Here is a 20233-nt window from a genome sequence, read left to right on the forward strand (position 1 = left end):
TTCGTGAAAAGAAAAATGGCAGCTTAACTGTTTGTGCAAGGTAAATTTTATATAATAGGGTAAGAATTCTTCAAGGCATCCAACTTTACTGTTGGTAACAAGAGCAGAAACAAGAAACAGTTTGTTTTAAATTTCAAATAACATTAGCTACTTTCAACCCAGGTATAACATTTTAACCAACAAATAAGCTTCTGTTTTGTTATACATATTTTTCATAATGGTCTCTTATATCTTAGGTTGTAAAGTGTGACATAAACTTTTGTTGTTTATGGTTTTATATTACGTACGTCAAGAATGGATTGGTCAAATTTAGAATTCTTTATTCACCAGTACAAACGAGAGTAAATGTCTCGAGGTCGAACAAGCCCATATTGTAGCCGAGTAAGAAATGGAAATTAGACTGAACTACAATCGACCATGGCAAAACATTTAAACGTTTAATGAAAATAAAGTTGATAAATATTTCCAACACCTTGTGATAGTTTCCCAAACCATGGAATTGTCCACTGAAATAGGTCATTATTGTTAGAGTGGTTTGACTGGTAAAGCACAAGAAGCTTATGCTGCTGTTTCTCTAGAAGATTGCACCAATTATTATAAACATAAGTTGACCTCAAAGTATACGAATTAGTACCGTAAGCTTATCGCCAAAGGTTTCAAGGTTATGGCAAGCAAGACAGCCAAACTTACATGAAATTGGCTCACGGAAAAGATATTTGTTTTTGGTCGATGGTGTAATTCTATGCATATTGGCAACAGTTTTGTCAAACTAAGACAATTATGTCTTATTGAGAAATTTAAACGCTGCACAAGTGACGACCTCAAATTTAGCTGAATTGAAAAAGTTGAAACACTATAGAAAGCAGCTGCTCTTTCCGATGGCTACATTTTAATGCATAAAACTATTTTTATGTAAAAAAAAAACAAATACCTATCATTTAGAGAAAAGATGTATCAATTCAATCCAATAACTCTCAGGATTGTTCTGAAAATGTAACTTATTTAGTTCCAAATCTTATTATGGAGGAGATAAAACTTCATCAAAACCATCAAGACCTGTTTGTCATTTTTGTAAGAAACTTGGTCATGCTATGTCTGATTGTTGGAGTATGAAAAAGAAAAAAACAACACCTAGTGCATTTGTGTTTACTTATGGACGTAGTTTCACCAGAGCACCTGATAAAAAGGCTAATGTAGTTAGAGAAAATTTAGACCTTTATGTCTGTTGGTTCTGGGTCTTTGACAAATAACATTGTTAATTCCATACCTCAACGTATTTTACGTGATACTGAAGCGACTACATTATTGGTGTTAGAAGGTGTATTGCTTTTAGATGCCCCCGCTAGGACAGCGGTATGTCTCCGCATTTACAACGCTAAAATCAGGGGTTCGATTCCCCTCGGTGGGCTGAGCAGATAGTCCTTTGTGACTTTGCTATACGAAAAAAACAAAACACACACACATACTTTTAAATAAAAGTTCTGTCACTGGTGATTCTGTTGTTGGTCAGGGTATTGAGAGTGGCTTTGCTAATATTCTTTTTCATAATATTTATTTAACATCAGACCTAGTTTCTGGACTAGATGTAGCTGGAATAAGATCTACTCTGCCGTTTAAGGTTTATCATTATTATTGGAAAATGATTTGGCTGGAGGAAGAGTTGTTGCTGAACCTAAAATGAACATAAGAATAATGTTGTTGTTGAGGAGAATCCAGACGCGTTTCGTTCGTGTGCTGTGACTCAAATTCAGACGAAGAAATTGAGCCAAGAATAAATGATAGAGACGTGCTCAGAGAACGATATTATAGATTTGTCACAGACGATTTTTTTATCTGTCTTAGTGATAATTCATTGGTGAGTGACCATGATGAAGGTAGAGGATCTGATTCAGCTGGAAAAGCTCCGTTTGCTAGAACAAAACTGATCGATGAGCAAGAAAAGGATCTGCAGATTTCTTTACTATTTAAATAAACACTCTCATAGAAAGAACTGGGTAAAATTCCAAATGGTACGTCTTGAAAAATGGTGTGCTCATGAGCAAATGGAGACCAACAAATGTACAACTACAGAGGATTAACATGCAGTTTATCAAATTATTGTTCCAAAAGTACATCATTCAGATATATTGAAAGTGGGCCACGAACTTTCTCTGGTAGGTCATTTAGGAGTTAACAAGACATCTGATATAATTAGTCATTTCTTTCGGGAAAATGTTTCTCAATTTTGTAAAATTCGTCATACATGTCAATCGATTAGAAAACATAACCAGAAAATTCCTGTTGCTCCTTTAAAACTTATCTAAAGCCAACATTTAATTCTCTAAGCAGAGAAGTGTAACGGATTTAACGTTCTACGTTTGTTTCAGTTTGATGCTTCTGACGTGTATTGTTGAATGCGTATTGTGCGGATCCTGCCTCTTTTCTGGGTTTGTGGAGGATTCTCGAGAGTGAGAATCAATAATGTTTGTTTTGCAAAAGCGCTTGCGTGTTTTCGAACATTGTTGAACATTCGAGAATCTCACCTTAAACCTTATAAACCAACGAGCCAAGTGACGGATTATTATTGTTTTGTCAGCTGCAGTCAGAATAATATAAACCTCTGAAGCTACAATTGTGACTAATGCTTATTAATCCGAAAGCTAGAAACATTTAAACTGCAACATTTATAGATTTCAAACATTACAAAACGTTCAACTTCAGATAATTAAATTCGGACGTTCGTATTTCTACGAAGACATTAAATATCTTCGTCAGTGAAGAGTAAGCTTGTAAACCACGTTAGGACAAACAAGAATAGAGCTAGCTAGCATTCCTGTTAGGTGAAGTATATCTGTGTGTCAACATAAAAGTAATTTGTACCTCGTGGCCCTGGAACCGTCGATGAAATATAAAGTTAGTTCTAGATCAAATAGATGACTAAATATTGTCTGAGTTTATAAACTTTTCGTATATAAATAATTACTTTTATTAACTATTTGTAGCTGATTTGTTTTTGTATGTTAAAATATATTTTCGTTAAGACAGAATATTGTGTGTATATGTACCAGTCTCGTTGGCAAATATCATAAGTTTAATACATATCGAAATTTAATTAATTTCTAAATTCAAATTTCCGGTTATTTGAAATTCTAATACATAGCATACGTAACATATTGGAGACTCGTCCGAGATAAATTATATTACGTAACACTATTTATTTGATTTGTGTCTTTGGATTAATGAAGAACTAGAGCTTATGCCATTTGAAGTCGGAGGAAAATAAATTAAAACTTTGAGAATCAGTTTGAGCTTAAGTTTTGAAACTATAGTTTAAACAAATGAAGAAACAAAATAGAAACATAAAAATATTAACAAAACAGTATGTGTAATCTACGAAAATTTTAAGTGGAAGTTAGATCTCAGTGCGTACTTTATATGTGATAATCTATGATATATTGTAAGAGATGTTGATAATGTGAATAGTATACACTTCTGTGAATAAATTTTGATATATATGAAGGTATTTTTTTATTATTAGCATTAAGTTATTTATACATAAAGGGAAATGTAATTACTAAGCATAATGAGTTTCAGTCATCTGTCATATTTTGTTTCAGTGACTTCTCAGGATAGCCCGATGTGGCTTTGCTGAAAGAAAACACACACACACATTTCTCAGGATAGAGTTGTCGTGACCGTGTCATCTACAAAAGACACAGTTGCAAAATATTCAACTGAACCAATGCTATAACAACTACGTTTAATTTAAACCAGACTTCTACAGAATGTTGATTTCCTGGATCAAAAATTATCATATACAGCATATTTCATTGATAGATTCGGTATATATTTTGTATAGAATTAATAATTCCTCTTCCGTGTGGAGTTACAAAATTATAATTATATAGAGTTGGTTTGAAATAATTATTAGATGAAGTTCATGGTAGTTTAGAAAAAACTAGAAAAACTGATCCTGTTGCACAATTTGGTGAATTATGCTAAAAATAAAGTAACCAGAAGGATATTTTAAATTTTCTGTTATATTTTCTACTATGAAATGCTTTGTGTTAATTTTTATTATTCTATAACTGACTTTAAACTTTTGATTTCCGTAATGGTTTGCTGAAATACTGCGAGTAATACAGTTAAATGACTATCTGGTGGCCGAAAGAAGAGTTAATTGTATCTGATGCCATCTTTATTAACTAATGTACCTCAACAAGAGCAAAAGTAAAGTTTTAAATTCATTCTCTATTTCCTCTCTTAAAGTAGCAAGCATCCAAGAAACCTTTTGTAATAGTTATAAAAAGACTTGTAAGAATTCCAGGGCCATTCTGTTTTTTAATACTAAAATAATACATAAGTAGTTATAATCTATGTAATTAAATCGTATTTTGTTCTACTTATTATTAATATTTCATACCTGTACGTAAATTAAACAGGAATATATGACACATGCTTTCTAACATAACTATGTACTTTATGGAAGTATATTTGCAAATTTTTGTATTTACTCTTCATGATTCTTGTTTACTGAAAAACTGGGACGACAAGGTTAATGTTCTTTTATTATTCAATCTTAATCTCACAACAGCAGTATAATTAAAGTAGCTGCAAATGAAAAGTATAGAATAATAGATCAGTTAGAAAAAATGGCGAAATTTCCTAATTCTATAAGCAATTAGCAACATTTATATTAAGATCTACTTAGACTGTTGTTACTTTATATACCAATATCCATAAAAATCGTTAAGAGAACCGTAAATTAGCTACTAACATTTCCTAGAAATGTAAGATTGTTCTTACTACTTTTGAATTATGATACTACTTGTTTTAGATCAAAACTACACAACGTGCAATCTGCGCTCTGTCCACCATATGGAGTCAAAGCCTGGATTTTAGCATTGTGAGTATGTAAACTTACTGCTGACCCATCCAGAGACAAATTATGATATCCTGATTTCCGTACATATAGTGTATTATTACGCAAAAGATCAGAATGTTTCGCAATAAAGGGCATTGGTTAAACGTCTTTATTACTTAAGAGCAAACCAACCCATCTGCGCTGTTTACTACGAGGGGAATGAACGCAGATTTTAACCTTAAAATTAGTTATAAATATAACTGAAGATAATACCAACGTGGATCTTCTTTTCTGTATAGAACACGTCATTTCACAGTTACTTTTCTTCTAGTTAGATTGAAATATTTCTTGTTTCATGCTTAAGTCACGAATGTACGAAGTTAGTGACATTTTTTCTCTAATAACAATTGAAAAATTTAGTTAAGAACTTGAAAAGAAATTCGGGCAAGAAAGAAAAGGACTGATCAATAAATTGGTCACAACCCTCTGGGTAAAACTTTATTTCTCCATGAAAACCCATTTTGGTAGAGTTTGATATGTTTTGACATCAGCAATGTCGTTAGTCAATCTAAGAGAGAGAGTAGAATTTACAGTCAGTATTAATAAATTTATAATCGCCCCATCACTATCAACTGCATTTTGCAAAGGATATTTATTATTATTATACCTGTTTCTGAAAGCTACAAGACATTGTATAAACTTTCTAAAGTGAACAAACTGTTTTATCTATTTTTATAACCTGCGATACAGAGGAACAATTACTAAAAATGACAGTGAAGACGCGACTGTGACAACGAGAATAATCCAGAAGAGACACCTGTCTATAATAAGCGCCAGTTGTCGCCATTCGTTAACTACTCGTGTATGGTTATCTTCAGCTTCCTGCTTCATCATCAGGTAATGAAGAACCCGAATAATTTCCTCTTGAACGCCGTTATTAAGTACAGCTTTTCGAGAACATCGCTTACTAGCGTTGTGGTTGTATTCGTTCAAGTTGATGTTAGTGACTGATTCGTTACTGGAAAACTCTTGCGCATCCTTTAGGTCATCCGGAGCAGTGTCTACATGGAACTTGAGATTTTCTGGACATGGATATGTGTATCCGACATCCCTTAAGAGGACACTGTCTTGGTGACTAGAAGTGGCTCTTTTGGTAGGTAGACAAGTAAAGCAGGAACAAGCAGCAAAACGCTGCAGCACCATGCGCCGCGTCCAAGAAGGAACTTCCTTTCTGTTTGGTCCACGATAATGAAAGTTAAGGACCGCAACTGTCATGACGACGGATATGGATGTTATGACCATGACTGCTGTTAGATAAATTCCTAGTTTAAAAAAATCAGGAATCAAAGTTACATAAGACAACGTTGTCATTATAGTTTCCAATTTATTCAACTTATTTAAAATTATTCAAACAAAAACAATAGAAAATACAATAACTGAATATTGGATTTTTAGGGATATCGGTATTTTATATTAATAATTAGAAATATGCCTTTAGTAGTACAACAGTATGTCTGCAGACTTGCAACGCTAGAAATAGAGTTTTGATACTCCTGGTAAGATAGCCCATTGTAGGTAGCTTTCTGTTTAATTAAGTTAGTACTAATATTGAAAAAAAACTAACAACAGTTTTTAGTAAAAGTTCTCAAATGTAATGATTAGCATTTATTACCAAATTCATTGTTGTAGTAAACTGCTGTTTGGATTATTAGATTCTAATTTTTAGAAGCTGTATAGCAATAGACAGTGTTGTTGTTTTTTTGAATTAAACACAAAGCTACACAATGGGCTATCTGTGCTCTGCCCACCACGGGTATCGAAACCCAGTTTTGAGAGTTGTAAGTCCGCAGACATACCGCTGAGTCACTGGGGGGCGATAGATAGTATAATAACTTGTCTAGTACATTATTTTGGTTTGAAATGTTTTCTAAATGTCTAATAATCATTAAACATGCTTCATAGTATGAACAAGATTATGAAAATAACTATCCTCAAGTTCGTTAAGTCGTACAACTACGCATCTGTGGATGTTCGGTTTCCTAGCACTATGTAAAGAAATAAATCACAGTATACAATTAACTCAATTTTATGATTTCGGTAGAATGACTTTAGTTATCTGAGGCTTCCGCTGATTTTATAGCTTAAACTGAACACACTCCTTAACTTCTATTATTTTTTCATGAATTTATAGATGATTTTACAAGGATACCTTTTTCTATATTAATCAAAATGGTTCTATAACATTTGTAGTTTACTGTAGGCTGTTCTTTGAAGATCTTTTGAAGTTTATTTATTTCGCCAAAAGTACCAACAGCACAAATAAATTATTTAAATACAAACTGTTAAACATCCGATTCATGTTTAATAATTTTAAATAGTATGTTTACAATATATGCTGTTTGTAACATATTTGTCATATCTATTCAACTTTGTCCTAATTATTTACATAGAAAAGAAGAAAAACAAAGAAAACAAAACATTCCATTTATAGATTGAAAACGATGAAAAGTCGATAATAGGAAAATTTGCTTTACGTTGTACTTACGTTTTAAACAGCCAGGCTTACACTGTACAATGTGAGAGATCTTCTAGCATTTATGACAGTCTTTATTTTAACAACTATTAATATAAAATCAACAACAGGAAGTTACAAAGTTTCTAAATGTTCTTATTGTCTACACATACTTGTATGCTGAACATACATCGCTGGCCAAAATCGTAATGCCAATGAACATAAAGAAAAAATATGCACTTTGCGTAGATAAACTCAACCACTTATTTGAGTAGAGATTTGAAAGATGAAAATAAGAATAGAGAAAATAAAATAGATTTTTTTAGCATTTAATAGGGAAAATGTGAACATTATGAAATTAGCCTAAATACTAGCTGGTCAAAAGTTTAAAACCATACCAAAAAGAAGTCCTAAACATGGTAGGAAATGCTCAACAAGAGGTCTCAGTAGTGAGTTGCACGGCCGTCATTACGAATAATTTCAAACATTCGCTTTGCCATGGTCGATATAAATTTTAGTTTGCAGAAGGCTGGCTGGAATGTTATTTCAAGTGGTGAAGATGGCTTCACGAAGATCATACACTGTTTGGAATTGACGTCCATTTTTATAGACTTCCCTTGCCATCTACCCTCAAACATTTTCAATGGGGTTCAGTTCGGGCGAACACGCTGGATGGTCCAAAAGAATCACGTTATTTGCCATGAAAATGTCCTTTGTCCTACGGGCATTGTGGATTGCAGCGTTGTCCTGCTGAAAGATCCAGTCATTTCCACACAAGCGAGGGCTTTGTTTGTTTTTTTGTTTTTTTAATTTCGCACAAAGCTACTCGGGGGCTATCTGTGCTAGCCGTCCCTAATTTAGCAGTGTAAGACTAGAGGGAAGACAGCGAGTCATCACCACCCCACCGCCAACTCTTGGGCTACTCTTTTATCAAATAATAATGGAATTGACCGTCACATTATAATGCCCCCACGGTTGAAAGGGCGAGCATGTTTGGTGCGACCGGGATTCGAACCAGCGACCCTCGGATTACGAGTGGAACGTCTAAACACACTTGGCCATGCCGGGCCCTTAAACTACATTTTGAATTCAGTTATATAAGCCTATGTTTTTAATTCGTATCTAGTCCGCCTTCAGAAACAGATTATTAAGTAGTTAAAAACGTAAAACTTTAGAAAGTACCAATAATTAATATTTAAAAAAGTAACCTTACCAAGGAGTGGTATGGATTCTGATGTTTCTGGCATCTGTTCTGCAATAGCTAACATGAAGACAGAAAAAGCTAACAGAACAGTTATGCCCAGGGCAATCTTCTCTCCTGACTCTGGTGGCAAACAGAAGACTAGCAGAGTTAGGATGGACATCATCATACATGGCATGACTACATTGTACATGTAATACAGTGTTTTTCGTCGAATCACGATAGTTATTGTTACATCTGGAAAAGGTTCAACACAGCACGAGTAGTACACAACGTTTCGCACTATCCGGGCTTCCAAAAGCTCCCATTCACCGTTGGAAACGTAGTTCGACAAGTCGACTTCAGACGTTCTATTTGTGACGTCTACTTGAAGTCCGTCGTAGATCCAGGATCCCAATTTCATGTTGCAGATTTGATCATCAAATGGAAAATAAGTTACATCCACTGGGCAAGTACTTCTTAGTTTGGTTGGAGGTGGCCAGAAGACGTTGCCATTGGGTTCCAACATTGCCCTGCTGTTCATATAGCCCCTTGTATAATCATCAGCACTAAATAGGGTAAAATACAACATTTTGAATTATTCTTTCAGAATAAGCATGAATGTTTCTGCAGTACGAATGTTAAAGTACAAGTCGATATAAGTTTTGAGTATTAGAATTATGTTGTGTGTTCTATTTGTAGCTGTATTTAAGGTAAAATCTGATTATATTTAAATATTCTATTCGTTGGCCGTGGTAGCGGTTAGCAGGCCGGGTTGTGGTCGGAAGATCGAAGATTTGAGATAAGTAATTAAGCATGGCCGCTCTTTTAGCTGATACTAGCTATGAAAGTGACAGCCAATTAAGAAAGTAGGGTATCTATCTTATTAGAGGGTTCAGTGTGAGTGCTTATGAATTAGCTTACTGATCATCACCATGTCATGGTTAATTAACGATTAGTTTAGTTAATTCAATGGAGTACTAATGCGGTTAGCTTATCGGGTTTAGTGGAATATCTGTCTGCTTAAGTGGTGTATATGTCGTTTGTTTAATAACTGGATTCAGTGGATTGGGTTAATGCTCACTTAGGTGTGACAGTTTTATCTATTGTTTAAGTTTTCAATATATTATAACACATGTCATTTTCTGGGAAGACGCACTACACTTTTATTTATGTCTAGTGTCTAGAACAAGAAATATTACAACAGAGAATTCTAGCACAGATGAAGTTTAATAACGGATGGGAAACCTTTGATTAAAAATGGCTTATACTTGGTAATTATTAGGAAAGACACACGTTTAGAAAGATTACAGCTTAAATTTTATATTTTGAATTAATGGCAAAGTTATTGAAACCATTTTTACGCCCTCTTATTTTGGACTACTGACCAGAAGGAACATATCTGTTGCTGGAATAGCTTTTAAAAATAATACTAGAGCTTACTAATGCGTAGCGATGAGATATGTGGCTAGTTTACTAGCTAATGTTGCAAATCCCAGAACGTGTTATAACAATTTATTAAATAAAACTCCTGAGATTATAAGTTTGGAAATTACAAGCAATATATCTTATATTTATCTGAGAATATCGGAAAATGTAAGTATTTCAAACCTATTTTGATAAGTACTCAAATAAATACATTTTAAATATAATTTACTTACTTGCAATTGGAACTGTGAAAACTAGTAGCCGTTGTCGTATTTTGAAATTCCAATCTAAAATTTTGAGGTGTAACAAAACTTGTGATTTTAGTTTTTCTAACTTTTAATTTCACATACTGCAGCTTGATCTTTTAGTTTTACCAGTTCACACTTTTAGACCTTAACTGGATGAAGAAGAATATTAGCCTTTTACTTATTTCACAGTATTGTACTGGAGTTACAAATACTCTAGTATTTATAAAAGTCACACTCTCCACATGGAAGTATTATCTTGAAGAACTGTAGTTATAAATTTAGGTTTACCAGTTATCAACCTCAGCTACAGTTGTTATTAATTGGGGCTAAACATATAATTATGTCAAATCTATGATTAATTCAATGGATGACATTTGCCTTAGGGAGGAGCAACGACGTTTCAGGAGCCTCAATCCTGCGTGCTTAAAAGTTACCCTTCAGTGGCACAGCGGTATATCTGCGGACTTACAACGCGGGAGAGCAGGTTTTGATACCTGAGATGGTTAGTGTAGTCTGTGCTTAACTATAAACCAATAAAGGCTTACAAGTTAAAAAACTTGTAGTACAATTTTCTTTTACAAGTAATAACATAAAGGCACATCTAAGCATATTTTTGAAGTTGAAGTTTTCATTAAGTGAAAAACGCATATTAAAGAATGTTAAATGAAGCTGTTAGAATAACTGCGACATAATTTTGTATTAATAAACAAAAATGCTTAGCTCTGCGGTTTTATTAGAGGTTAATAAAGAGGTTTTCAGACAGAGAAAATATAATGTAATTGTTCAAATAATACAAAGGCTCGAATGCTTTGACAAATCTGTATAAGTGATTTCTTAATCAATGTTAAATGCTTTCGAGCCTTGTATCAGTAAATATATATATAAGCAATTTAATATTTCTTTCTCTTTACTGTAAAAATATATTGTTCTCTGGAATATTCCATAAGCTCAAATGTTTAAAATAATTTGCTCACCTATTGTATAGAACAATATCTGGTCGCCATATTTTCTCGCATGGGATTCGAATCTTCGTAAGGTTATTAAATTCTGTTGGATCCCATGATAAGTACTCGTCAATCCATTCCTGTAAAGAATAGAATTAATTCACCACGACTGCAGATAATTCAGAAACTCTTCAGCGTTAGCACTTTAATCTTATAAAAAGTTGACATGAAAATCGTCCCTTAAATATTTAATTAAGCATAAAGCTACACAATGGGCTACCTGTGCTTTGCCCACCAGGGGCATAGAAACGAAGTTTCTAGCGTTGTACGTCCTCACAGATACCGCTGTGCCAGTTGGGGTGATTTCGAATTGTTGAAAAAGATTTGTGACATATGTTAACAACGCAGTAAATACTCTTGCAAATCATAATTCTCTCATTTATTTTTTCTAGAGATTATGATGAAACCAAAAGTAAACATAAGTATAAAAAGTAAATACATGAGATACTTGATTGTTTGTTTTCGATATTTTCACAAAACTTCATAAGGACTATTTATGTTAACTGTTGCTATTTTTGAGTAACTATTCAACAGCACTGAACACTTGCTTTTGGGTTACTTTAATTGAATAGTGGAATTTGACTGTAACTCTTATGACATACCCATAACCTCAAAATCTTACGTGCGATTTTGGAGCAAACCAAAAACTTATGAGTCGGTGCCCATAGGCTACGTCCAGTTTGCAACAAAAAATTGAATAACATAATCGATAACCCAATGAATTTTACAACCTTTTCGTTTTTTTCTGTTTTGTCACTTCAGTATTGTTATTGTTTTTTAAGTTCATATATCGTTTTTATGTTCACTTTTATATTTGTGTAAACTATTGAACATTTTAAAACTGTTATCAAGGTAAATTAATGTGTAATGTATATAAAACTGGTACCAAAAATATATTTATAACTAATAAGTGAAATTACCAATACAATGCAAATTTTATACCGGTGAAGGTTCACTTGATTAAGACAACGTAAAAAATTGTTTCCTGTACAAAAAAGTGTCAAATTAAACAAGATACTCTATTCAATATGCATAAACAATATTAAAATATTCAAAAATTAATAATTAGTGTAAATGACTAGAAAAATAATATTTCCTTTTAAGTTGTTTTGTTATTATCATTCACTAAGTAAGGTAACAGCCAAAAACTATAAATGCTACTGACACTAAGAAAGGCCTGGCATGGCCAGATGATTAGGGCGTTCGATTTACATTCGTATTCTGTAGATGAAGAGTTCGAATTCCCGCCCATAAAACTTGATCAACCTTTCAGTAAGTAGGGACGTTAAAACGTGACGGTCGGAGCTGGTGATTGGTGGCGAAGCTTTCCCTCTAGTCTTTCAATGCTATTAATAAGTTAGGGACAGCTAGCACAGGCAACCCTCGTGTAGCTTTATGTGAGCTTTGAAGACAATAACACATACTAAGAAGATATTTAAGATGTTTATTCTTTATAGATTATTACTTATATTTCTAATTATTGCACTGGGTTATAAGCTGTTTTATTTGACACTTGTTTTAGTAGATGATAATACTTAATATATGAGTTGACACAGGATAAAATTTCTTCAGGAGTAACTAGTACAATGAAGGCCGATAAATTGATTGTAAGTCTTTTCACAGAATTATGTATATGCTGAAAAGGCTCAGGAATAACATCAAGAATGAAAAGTATAATAAATAAGTTGAAAACTAGTAGAATTATTGAGAGTTTTTGCGCCATTTTATTTAAAGATTACACATACAAATTATCTTGGGTTAAGTTCGTTAATACCTAACACACACTTTGTGTCTATGTTATTCCAATAATCTACCCGTGTTGGGTGTTATTGTAAAACGATCACAAACGGAATTAGTAATATTCCTGATTCCATTGGGAGTGTTCGTAGCATAATGTTTTGTGAATACTAATGATTGCCGTCAAACGTCCAGTTTTATAAAGACAAAATGTAAAGTGATGATGACAATGTTTTGACAAATTCTTGATTATCGTTAATAATGGCTAGAAACATATAGTGTTTATTTTAATAACACTCGTTCTATCAAAAATACGACGATAAATATAATTCATTAATTTCCAAATAGAGTTGAAATCATGAGCGAGTTAAAAAAAATGAAGCCAATGTTCCAATTAGATTATGGATATTTAATAAAAAAAACCATCTCTTTTCTGATATTAAATATAGTATATAACATAAGTGCTTGTAGTGTAACACGTATTAATTGAAAACGTACTTTTAGTTTATGCCAAATTATTGCATTACAATCCACTGTAATATAGGATGACTTGAGTGAACTTAGACCTGACATTCTGGTACTATAAATTTCTTTCTCTTTTTGCCTTGTTTATGAATTTGAAGAAAAGTATTAAACTTGTTTTTATTTGCAACTAACCAATGTACTTTCTTCTTTATCAGCTACAGTGCTATAATTTAAATTCATACCTTTAAGTTTTAACATTTGATGGGGCCTGGCATGGCCAAGCGCGTAAGGCATGCGAGTCGTAATCCGAGGGTCGCGGGTTTGCGCCCGCGTCACGCTAAACATGCTCGCCCTCCCAGCCGTGGGGGTGTATAATGTGACGGTCAATCCCACTATTCGTTGGTAAAAGAGTAGCCCAAGCGTTGGCGGTGGGTGGTGATGACTAGCTGCCTTCCCTCTAGTCTTACACGACTAAATTAGGGACGGCTAGCACAGATAGCTCTCGAATAGCTTTGTGCGAAATTCCAAAACAAACAAACAATTAACATTTGATATTTATGAAAAATAATTTTATTTTCTATTTTATTTTGGCAATATTTTTACACATTTTTAATCTGGTCTTTTTTTACTTTTTTTCTAATTGCATATTTATAGAATGAATTAAAGTTAATTTCAAATTTTAAGTTATGCTGATTTCAGAGAAAGAACAGCACCTCTTTTAATTTTTTTGAACGAAAGATTACGAATAACTAGAAACCTAACTTATCTTGAGTGTGTTTATTTACGGGTTTTTGGTGTAACGTAAATGAACTTACCCTACAATGTGACACAGGCAGACACACATGATTAATGATACTTTTTATAGGTATAAAGAAAATGGAACCAAATAGTTTAATATTTCCTGTTGGTGGCAAGGAGTATATGTTCAATGGATGATGTAACTAATTTTAGGAGAAACTCTTCTATCACTATTTTTCCGACAAATGATTCAGTAACCAAAGAAGCATACACAGTTGAATATTAAAAAGATCATGAATTAAAAAAAGAATTATTGTAGTAGTAAATACAAAACGATAAGAAAGATGTCGAATAACCCATAGCTGTGTCAATTTTTATAACCAATGTTCTACTGGTAGCCAATTACTTAAAAAAGAGTGAATTTGAGAATTTGACTTTTAATTGGAAAGTCGTGTTGTATATGTTTTAAAATTAGTTTAAGACTTCACTCAAGAAATAAATATACTCTTCAAAAAAAGAAACGCAAAAGGGGTATTTTTGTTATTTTAAAGAGAAATATATGTAATAACGTTACAAGCTCAGAGTATGTGATGTTACACGTGTTAAGGCACTGATTGTCAGACCAAAATGACAATAAAAGTTGTGCACTTTGAAAACGGAGGAAAACATCGGATTTTTTGCCAAAATGCATGCGTGTCCAAAAAAATTGTTTGAGAGATTTGCATGTTCAGCAAGTGCAACATGTGCAAAATCCCTATAAATGTGACGGGTTCTCGGTTTTCATAGCTCAGTGTTAAGTCACCGACACGCAATACAGTTATCCCAAGACTGACTGAAGCACAACGCAACAACGCCATTGGTCGCTTGGAAGCAGGCGAATCTCGATCAGATGTTGCCAGAGCTGTGAATGTCCACCCAAGCACCATCACGAGACTATGGAATCGTCATCAACAACATGGATCAACTCGTGACCGTCCACGATCTGGCAGACCTTGTGTGACCAAGCCCGCACAAGATCGCTATATCCAGTTACATCACCTTCGGGATAGGACCACCACTGCGACGTCTACTGCCTCAACCATACCAGAACTGTGTAGGATTTCCGATCAGACTGTACGCAACCGTCGACGAGATTCTTAGGCCCCATGTGCAACCCATCATGGTGAACGTCAACGACGTTTTTCAACATGACAACGCCCGTCCTCACACAGCCCGACTCACCACTGTCTTCTTGAGACACCACAACATCAACGTTCTTCTCTGGCCCTCCAGATCACCAGATTTAAACCCCATCGAACATCTTTGGGACGAGTTGGACCGATGTCTGCGACGGCGACAACCTCAACCGCAGACTCTACCTCAGCTTGCAGCAGCTTTGCAGGCTGAGTGGACAGCCATTCCACAGGATGTGATTCGTCATCTCATCACTTCCATGAGCAGGAGATGCCAAGCAGTTATTGATGCTCACGGGGGCATACTCGTTATTGACGTTGAGTGACGTTAAACTTCACCTAGTGAGCGTGGACTTCGCCTTTGCAGACTTTGGATGTTCAGCAGTGAATGGGCAAAGTTTCACACATGTCATACAGAACTACCCGGAATAAACTTGTTAACAATATGTCTCAAATTTTGCCTTTTGCGTTTCTTTTTTTGAAGAGTATATTTACATAAAAGAGACGAAATATACATTCGAAACTCCTATTTATTTCTTTTTATTATGTATTTTGTTTTGCCACAGATAAAACCAAATTACAAGTGTTTAAAACATATCGTATGACTGAAAAAATTATCTTTACTTTAATTATACATTTTTCAAGATATGTAACATCACTATATTTTTAAAGGATTTCAAATAAATACCATAGCCAATATGAATGTTAAAAAGCTAATACACAACTATTTGAAGCTCATTAAATTTGATAATATGGAAGTCTACATGCTTGCAACCGCGCCTGGATATAAAAGACTGTCTGTGAAATTGATTGATAGATTGGTTGCGAGTCTTATTACACATTTTTGTATGTTTATATGCGATGTTTTGAGATAACATCAGTAAAAAGATATTCATCAGATAACTTTAAATTATCTAGATCTATTTTGGGTTTTTGTGCACTTTTAATTTAAGAAAAATGTTACAAACTTAGACTGATTTCAATTATTATCATTTCAGATGAAAAAAATCACTTTTGTGATCAATCGGTGTTTGTGATGATACTGTATTATTGCAATCTGCCACCATATTGTGCATAGTTTTAAGAAATAACTGCTAGGTCTAATTTTTTCTTAACTCTAGATTTTATTTTACTTTCATTTGAAAAACTGTATTTAATTTTACTTTTATATAGTGAGCGCATTTTTTTGCGACAAACGAATTCCACTGCACATTTACAAAGTACTCCGATATTCCCTTTAAACATGGCATCAGAATCCAATCTCCACGTATAACAAATGGTCTATGAAACGTTTGTCAAGACTTTTTATTTAATATTGATTTACACCTGTATTTAGAAGCTTGTTACAACATAAAATGCTGTGTCGAACAATTACAAGTGCGTTATCATGGCCACCAGACTATACACGACAGACGACAGAAGCACTGGAGTTAGAACTTCCAAGTGCGATTAACTGTTACCATAACATATGTGTCAAACTCATAGTCTAAAGTGCTAAATTGCTAAATATATATAAAAATGGCATATGCTACATAAATATAATGTAGAATATTATGCAAAGTGAGTTGTTTTGATAGGATAAAATTCATGCAAAAGACATATTTTTAGGGATAATGTTTGAAGTTACACGAGAAACATGGAAGTTCTGGTATTCTTTTTGAGTCCTTAGCAATCCAAAACATAAAATTTCTCAGAACATATTATTTTACATATTCGTTATCCAAGTGCTTTGTATGCTATTATTCTGTGTAAATGTAAAGAGTATCAAAGTTTTATATTGAAATATTTTGTCATGTCCCGAAGAATTTGTATTTTAACATAATTTATTGTTTGTTTTATAATTTTCAAGCATGGCTACGCAATAGATATTTCTCTGTAAACGTTTGGGCTGCTCTCGTTTGAACAAGTAGTGGGATTTTACTGTTACTCTTATAGCGCACTTATGAGGAGTGTGTACTGGTGACAACTGGATGCAAGCCATGAATTTTTGGATCCACAGTCAAAGAAACTAACCATTACAGATGAAATGAGGAAATAACTTAATCAGCAAGATATAAATATACCTCATAAGCACAGTTCTGTTACAGCTGTCTCTCGGATGGGGAGGGGGAATCAGCTGTTAGTTTATGGAGTTAAAAGATAAAATCCAGGGCTTGATTCCCCAAAGTAGCTGGAACCAAGATAGTCTATTGTGTAGCTTCGCGATAAAAAATAACAACTGAAGCTTTGGTTGAGATTTTCTTTAGACATTTAGACTATTCTAAGCTGAGGTAGATTTACCCTAGTCAAGTACGTGTTACATATTGAAACGCTGACGTTATTACTTTCTCAAAAATGTTAACATCGTACAGATTTTTGAACAGATATTGTCAAGAATTACTGATAATTGAAATGTAAACTAAGAATTTGAATTCCTTCGATGAAGCTCCAATTTTCTTGGTCATTAAGTTTTTGTGTGAAAACTCAACAAAGTCTGAAGAAGTTTAATAGAAACTACTGATTGAAATGCAACGAGAAACGCGTAAACATACTCTTGACTGAATTTTAAAAAATGGTTTAACGTAATGTAGAACTTGACTCACGGTAAATCTGCAAAGTGCTGTCAGCTGGTTTCCACAGCTTTCATTAAGTATTTCTTTTTAAAATACAGATTGTAATCTAGAGCATAAATACAGTATGGACAGTTATGAAGCTGATCTAGAGGACATCCTACACTAACCTTACAACTATATGACACGTTGCACATATTTTTGTTCATAAAGTCTCTTCCATACTGTCTGCAACTAATAACTTTCGTTACTAGAATAAACAACTTTGTTGTTTTTTTTTAACTTATGCTCTAAAAGTATTAGTTTTCTAACAAACGCTTCATCGAACACTTTGGAAAATCCAGAATAAAATTTATTATTCTTAGTGTCTATTTCAAAAGTGTGTTCTCTTAGAATAAGTAGTTTTTTAAGATATAATAAGTTTAAATATTGGCTTTCTTCATATTTACCGTTTATATTAAAAGAAAGAAACACTGAAATATAGATAAAGAAAGACTTGGATTTTGAATTTCTCGCAAAGCTACACGAGGGCTCTTTGCGCTAGCCGTCCCAAATTTAGCAGTGTAAGACTAGAGACAAAGTAGCTAGTCATCACCACCCAAAGCAAACTCTGAGGTCACTCTTTTACCAATGAATAATGGGATTGACTATCACATTATAATGCCCTTACGGCTGAAAAGGCGAGCATGTTTGGTGTGACGGGGAGTTGAGCTCGCGACCCTCGGATTACGAGTCGAGTGCCTTAACCACCTGGCCATGCCGGGCTGTGATAAATAACAACGGTAAATAGGTTACGTTAAAATGAAGATTTTAAAGATGTTATGGGGTAAAAATATTTTACCTAAATCCAATACGAAATAACTTTCAAATTGAACTACCTTTATTGATATGAATTGTTTATCATGTTAGCAAGAACGAGATCATTATGAATATATTAGCAAGGGTATTTGAATTGCCTCCTGCTAGTACAACGGTAAGTCTACGGATTTACATCACTAAAATCAGGGGTTAGATTCCCCTCGGTTGGCTCAGCAGATAGCCCAACGTGGCTTTGCTATAAAAAAAAAACACACACGCTATTTGAATTTGTAAATCAAATTACACATCTTTTCTTAAAACCACCACGTAAAGTAATTAGAATGATTCATTTATCTTTTGATAACTTAAGCAATTAGTTTTATAAAATCTGCAAACAGAACGTTAAATACACCATTTGTTTGCCCAACCCAATTAAGGAATATCTACTTCATGAGCGCATTTGGCTTATCGATTCACTTTCAATTGACGTTGATAAAATTTTATGCAACTACATGTTTTAAAATTGCTTGGATGAAAATGCCTTTAGCTGATTTAGTTCTTTACTTACATGCTAATTTATTGATTTACTGAAAAGCTTCTTTGTATATAATATTTTTGTCTCAGTGTCAGCTCCACGAAGTTTTTAAATTGTTTTAACGCATAATTTATCATGAATACAATGATTAGAAGTACTCACACATAGAAGATACATAAGTAATAGCCCTACTGGTCACACATTACCAAAAAAAAAAATGATCCGGACATTTCATTTTGAGATCAACTGGTCGTCATTTTTTCCAAACATTGGTCACTTTTATTTCAATTTATGTCCTCAAAACGGCCTCTGAGGCTTTGGCCATATAGCTCATGCTGCACATGTTTCTGTTGTCCAACTAGATATTGTCCTTTAGCTAAAAGATGTACCTATACCCCGAGTTTTGAGATTGCAGCTTTAAAGTTTTGGCGTTTGCCAAAAATTACTATACTTGTTACTTTGCCTTCAATGTGCGGCTTCAAAACGCTCGACTTCTAATCTGATGGTCGCGGATTCAAACCCAGTCACACAAACATGCCCGCCCTTTAGGGACATTAAAATGTTACCCTTAATCCCACTATTCATTGGTAAAAGAGTAGCTCAGTAGTTAGTGGTGGGTGGTGATGACTAGTTGCCTTCCCTCTCGTCTTTCACTGATAAATTATGGAGGGCTAGAGTAGTAACCCTCGGGTAATGTGCGCAAAATTCGAAAACAAATAAAAAATGAAGAAAATAAAAATCGTTCATTATTCAGAAATCGTGTGCTCCTGAGTCATAATTTCATTTCAATAAAATTAATTTTGTCTTATCTTCAGATTAATCTAGAAATAACTTACTGATTTGGTTTCATTATAGTGTCATGGCCTATTGGCATGAGTTAAACAATCAGTACAGTCTGATTGCCCCTTAATCATGTTTATGTTCGCTTATCACTAATCAACAGTACTGACGCTTAAATTGCTCGTAACCCTACGCTTGAAAGGGGTAGTTTTCAAATGTACGTTTATATGATCTAAATTTTTTG

The 20233-nt window shown here is 33.8% G+C and overlaps 1 protein-coding gene across 1 annotated transcript in view; it reads right to left on the reverse strand.

Annotated features, from left to right (window-relative positions):
* Positions 1-5323: 5323 nt before the first annotated feature.
* Positions 5324-20233, reverse strand: part of LOC143245475 (neuronal acetylcholine receptor subunit alpha-10-like) — a 53986-nt gene continuing 39076 nt past the window's right edge. Inside the window, exons 4-6 of the mRNA XM_076491837.1 lie at positions 11186-11295; positions 8569-9104; positions 5324-6165 (exon numbers count right to left, since the gene is read on the reverse strand). Coding sequence (XP_076347952.1) covers positions 5576-6165; positions 8569-9104; positions 11186-11295 — 1236 coding nt within the window. The 3' untranslated portion in view covers positions 5324-5575. The remainder of the gene's footprint in view (positions 6166-8568; positions 9105-11185; positions 11296-20233) is intronic.

Source organism: Tachypleus tridentatus, chromosome 2 (genome assembly GCF_004210375.1).
Source record: "Tachypleus tridentatus isolate NWPU-2018 chromosome 2, ASM421037v1, whole genome shotgun sequence".
NCBI classification, from domain to species: Eukaryota; Metazoa; Arthropoda; class Merostomata; order Xiphosura; family Limulidae; genus Tachypleus; species Tachypleus tridentatus.